Source organism: Propithecus coquereli, unplaced genomic scaffold, assembly GCF_000956105.1.
Source record: "Propithecus coquereli isolate 6110/MARCELLA unplaced genomic scaffold, Pcoq_1.0 Scaffold792, whole genome shotgun sequence".
Classification (NCBI taxonomy): Eukaryota; Metazoa; Chordata; class Mammalia; order Primates; family Indriidae; genus Propithecus; species Propithecus coquereli.
The window spans coordinates 1209417-1214743 of record NW_012154085.1 but is presented as its reverse complement, the minus strand read 5'-3'; the positions used below and the strand labels follow the sequence as shown (position 1 = coordinate 1214743).

Genomic DNA, 5327 nt, shown 5'->3' with positions numbered 1-5327 from the left:
GCATGCTTCTTATAAAAGATAACTAGAAAACATGGAAATGTATGAAGACAAAAATGAATTTAACTATTCTCACTACCCACTACCACAAAAAAGACTTTTTGCTTTTTCTCCTCCTTGAATTTATACAGCCAGAGCTGGGGTAACAAATTGGGGAGGATAAAGAGAAAGCTATTTTTTTTTTACAAAAAGGTACAAGACGGTGTTAACACAAAGTGCATGGTCAGTCACTGCCCCAATTGCACTCCAAGTCTGGAAGCTCTTCCTGGACTCACAGAAGGTGGGAACTGAATGGGATCTTGGAGAGCATCTGGTCCAGCCTCCCGCTGTAAGTACAGATGGTGGCTGCTAGGAGGTGGGGAGGTGGTTCTCCATGCAGGGACTGTGGCTCACCCAAAGTCATATCGCAAGGTAGTTACAGAGCCTGGCTTAGACAAAGTGCCAGAGACCTGATTCCAAGTCAAGTATATTTCCTACTATGCTTTTTCAGTGCTCTAATTATGACACGGTGTAGTATAAGTCAGCAATAAGAGACTGACTTTGGGGTCAGACAGACCTGGATTTGAGTTCACACCTAGTGCTGTGTGACATTGGGCAAGGTTCTCAACTTCTCCGAGCCTAAATTTCTTCATCTGGAATAATAATAGCAAAAACTATAGTTACAATTGTATAGTGTTTACTATTTTCCAGGCACTGTGGCAAACGCTTTTCATGCATTTAATTCATTGACTTTTCACAGCGACTTTATGAAGTAGGTATTACAATTATTCAGATTTTATAGCTGAGGAAACCAAACCACAGAAAAGTAAAATAAGGCCAGGTGCAGTGGCTCACGCCTATAATCCTAGCACTCTGGGAGGCGAGGCGGGAGGATTCCTTGTGCTCAGGAGTTTGAGAGTGAGGCCCCGTCTCTACTAAAATTAGCTGGGCGTTGTGGCATGTGCCTGTAGTCCCAGCTGCTCTGGAGGCTGAGGCAGGACGATCGCTTAAGCCCAGGAGTGTGAGGTTGCAGTGAGCTACGATGACACCACTGCACTCCAGCCAGGGTGACAGAGTGAAACCCTGTCTCAAAAAAAAAAAGAAAAAAAAAAAGGAAAGGAAATTGAACCCCCCTCCTAACTGCTCCCCTTAAAAAGAAAAAAGTAATAATAATAAAAAAGAAAAGTAAAATAACTTGTCAATGGTCCCACAGCAGGTAAGTAGCAGAACTCCGCTTTGAAACCAGACAGTCTGATTCCTGAGCCTAATGTTCCTTTTTTTTTTTTTAGGGCAAGGCGGCACTCCCATGTTGCTAACCATTGTATGAGACTTCCTCTCATTATCTTAATAACAATTGTTCCTATCATAAAGGATCATGATGAAAATAAATGAGAACATCCATGTAAAACACTCAGTGTCTACAATATGTTGTCTTTCGACAATGCCAGCTGGTGCTATCATTACCGCTTCTGCTGCCCCTGAGGGGCCGTGATTCTTCCAGTATTGAATTCAAATCATGAAGGATTCGTAGGTTGTAAGCATATGAAGTGTGCAGCTGTCTGCAAGTTGCTTTTAATATAATTGTGAAAAACACATGCAAAGTTATCTTGAGACACTTAATATTAAGCTTTGTGAACTGAACCTACTTGTTACAGGAGCTCTGATTGGAAACACAGCCAGGTAGCCCCACGGTGCCTTTCAGGCTTCGTGGTCTTTCTTGGTGCTTAAATCAGGGATTGTTCTCACACTTTTATTTCAGCAGTTCTCTGAGCTTCTTCTCTTCTGGCCTAACCACCCCCTGGGAAGAGGCAGCGAACTTTCTAGTGTGTTCTACACGAGGAAATAACACCATGTGCCTAGTCACGGAACACATCTTCTACTTCCCGTCTCAACTGGAAATCTGGCTTTTTCCTGCTGACCCCTTGGAGAGAGCTGGAAGGATAGAGAACCGAAAGAAATGAGATTTGGAGTCAAAGACTTAAGACTCGAGCTCTTCTCTAAGCCAAGTCCCAGTATGCAAATCACCTAAAATCTGAATCAGCTTCCCTGTGCATAAAATGGAGAAATTCGTACCTGCTTTGCAGGCCTTTGTGATATATGTAAGATAATGTGCGTGTACGTAGCTAGAGTCTGTGAACCCGAGTGAAGCTGGGGGAGAGACTTCCCGCCACCCAAAACATTCCACAGAAGGCCGCCGGGAGCTCCGCCTCCAGGAGGACAGAACTGCGGGAAACCGCCCGACCATAGAGCTCAGTTGCTAGCTAGGTCTCCGCCCGCCACTTCCGCTCCTCCGCCTGATACCGCGCCTGCGCATTGCGTCTTTTTCTCTCTGGGCTCGGACCTGTTTTGCGGCGGTATGGTGAGTGTGGCTCCCTGTGCGGCCTAGATTTTTTTATCCGACCGCATCTGTCCTTTTCTTGGTTTCTTCGCCTGTACCCGCCTCTGCTCGTGTGCCCTGGCCCGCGTCCTCCCTGGTCTCCGTGCCCTCGCACGAGACATCACTCGCGGACGCAACCCGAGGCGGAGGGGGATGCGGTTTGGCCGGGCCTGGCCCGCCGGGGCCGGGTTAACACGGGGCCTTCGGAGAAAGGGGAAATTTGGGGAAAACTAGGTCACAACGGGGGTGAGGTGGACGAACGGGGTGTGGAGGCGCCAGACTTGGGTCCCAGCTCATTTTAAATATCGCTGGTTTCTGAACAGGCCAAACGCACCAAGAAGGTCGGAATCGTCGGTAAATACGGGACCCGCTATGGTGCCTCCCTCCGGAAAATGGTGAAGAAAATTGAGATCAGCCAGCACGCCAAGTACACTTGCTCCTTCTGTGGCAAAGTAAGGTGGTCTCTGGTGGTGGGAGAGAGGCGGACGGCAGGTTTCCTTCCGAAATGAGGCCTTTCTTTAAGTTAATTTATAAACCGTGAGCTGGTGAGCAGTTAGTGTTGCACATACTGTTGATTATCAGGTACGAGATACGAGTGTTGACGGGGTAACTTTAGGTTTTGTGAAACGTTTTTCACTTAAAACCACTGAGCAGCTAAAGGACAAAAATATCTGGCAGAGAGCCCCATTCTAAGCCAGACCTGTCTTGCGGGAAATGATTCCATCCGTTTTGTCTACTGATGTTTCTGTATCAACCCCCAAGATGTCTAGTCTGCATCTAAATAACGTGCTAGGGATTTTTGTTTAATAAAAGTTTGGGGGTTTACTATGTGCAAAGTACTGCATTATGGCAATCTTTGTTTTTGTTTTTTGTTAGGGAAGGGGGACTTAAACATTCCTAGTAATATCATGATGAGTCCAGATTTTTCTGTTAGTGAACTTCAGGGTATTATAAACATACCTTAACTTCATAAAACACACCAGCTTTGGTTTTCTTGTGTAACAGACTCCTGGATGCTTGTAAGATGAAAGATTGTTATTTGGTTCATGGTTAAAATTGGTTCTTTTTTATAGACCAAGATGAAGAGACGAGCTGTGGGGATCTGGCACTGTGGTTCCTGCATGAAAACAGTAGCTGGTGGTGCTTGGACCTACAAGTGAGTCCATTTCTTTGTGGTATTTGGAAGTGTGTGGACCACATAGGGCCAGATTCCAGGCTTGACACTGGATGGGCTAGTTTTAACTCTTGCACAAGACTGAGAAAGGAAGGATGCTTTTGTTATTTTCAGGACTCTTGAATTATGGTTTATTTTCAGTTATTCGCAGAATAAACATAAAACTAGTGCAATGAAAGTTGGAAATCTGATTCATGTATTAACTTTAGAATCCTACAGTCATTGGGATTATCATCATTGCAGGTCCATTAGTGAGGCTGAGTCTGTATTGAAGCTTGATTTACACTGCAGGTTTTTGTAAAAATGGTTAAAAGAAGTCAGCTTAAAACTGTATTTGGAAACTTGAGGCCACCACACTTTTGTCATTCTAAACAGTATAGGTTGGACTTCTTAAAGTTTGTAACCCTGACAGGACCAGGTGATGCTGTTGAAATAAACCTATCTATGCTGGGGCTTGCTTTGACTCTTAAACTTATCCGTTTCTGGAAACAAAAGCCACTGTGAAAGACCTCTAATCTTGGAATTCTTTGCTGACCCAGAGGTCTGAAGCGTTCTTCCTCTAGCCAACATCTAGACCTGTGTTGTCCAATTCACTAGCTAGCCACACGTAAAATGATGCATGGCTACTGTGATTAAAGAATTGAATTTTTTAAAGTTCATTAGTTAATTTCGGTTTAAACTGAAGCAGGGTAAAATATTGGGAAATTTGAAATGATAATATGGATATATATTTAAGCATCTTTTGGGGGTTTTTGAGGGCAAAAGGGAAAATGGGGACAAGGGTGTGCTCTTGGTTGTGATAGTAAGGCAAATTAGCATTCATATACCCACCATACGGGATGGTGATATGTTTTTCAGGTACAGTTCCTGAATTTTGTGGTAAAAATTTTGTAGTAATTTTTATAGCTGTCTTTCCAAAAGGTATTTTAGCGTGCTCTATTGCCTTAAACATTGTTTTCTTGATATCTCTCATTGGACCATCTTGTAATTTATTAATTTCTTCTGATATTCTATCCATTCCCTTTTAGTAAGTTTAGGTTGGCCTCTTAGTTTTTTTATACTCCTGTCTGAGAAATCAGGTGCATGAGATTGCATGTATAGTTCTGCAAGAGCCTGAAGACCTGGCTCTTAAAGGACGCCGACATGTAGTTTAGAAGCCACTGATTTCTGAGCAATAGTCTAATGTTAGTTGACTCTTTGGATTAACTGCAGAAAAGCATTGACAGAGCAGTCTATGGACTGCTCTGATGATTGTGACATGAAAATGAGGCAGATTTACTTACTTGCCATTTCATATGTTAACGTGCTTAATTATATTGGAAACTGAATTTTTCTTTCCAGCACCACTTCTGCTGTCACAGTAAAGTCCGCCATCAGAAGACTGAAGGAATTGAAAGACCAGTAGAAGCTCACCTTTGCAGACATGACTAGCCTGTAATAAATGGGTTAATTTATGTAACAGGATTGCCTTGGTTTGTTGTTAATTTTATTAGATGTTCTGATTTGCATTGTGTTAATGGTGCTTTTTCAAAAGAGTCTTGGAAATTGAAGTTCTAATTTGTTTTGGAAAAGCATGCTGAGATGGGTTTTTGTAATCCAGCCTTTTTTTGTTTTTCAGTACTCAAACGGTAGGGTAGGGAATAAAAGCGGAAGCCTTTCAGGTTAGGTATTAGCTTTTTACAAGACTACTCTTTTCAGCTTTACTTTTGGAATACATTGGAACAAATTTTGCAAACTTTAGTTTTAAATTGCAGTTAGTATTTTAAAAATGTTTCTAAAGGTGTAGGATATACTAAAGGA

General features: G+C 42.7%; 1 protein-coding gene across 1 annotated transcript; it reads left to right on the top strand.

Annotated features, from left to right (window-relative positions):
• The first annotated feature begins 2260 nt into the window (after nucleotides 1–2260).
• RPL37A (ribosomal protein L37a) lies at nucleotides 2261–4988 on the top strand. Its single transcript, XM_012663069.1, has 4 exons — nucleotides 2261–2335; nucleotides 2677–2805; nucleotides 3427–3509; nucleotides 4869–4988. Exons 1-4 carry the CDS (start codon nucleotides 2333–2335, stop codon nucleotides 4930–4932), a joined length of 279 nt encoding a protein of 92 aa, XP_012518523.1. The 5' UTR covers nucleotides 2261–2332; the 3' UTR covers nucleotides 4933–4988.
• The last annotated feature ends 339 nt before the right edge of the window (nucleotides 4989–5327 follow it).

Bases quoted from the DNA above. Each gene is read 5' to 3' on its own strand.
- RPL37A (XM_012663069.1), top strand. The intron at 2,806-3,426 runs GTAAGGTGGTCT...TCTTTTTTATAG, and splicing joins CTTGCTCCTTCTGTGGCAAA to ACCAAGATGAAGAGACGAGC. The intron at 3,510-4,868 runs GTGAGTCCATTT...TTTTCTTTCCAG, and splicing joins GGTGGTGCTTGGACCTACAA to CACCACTTCTGCTGTCACAG.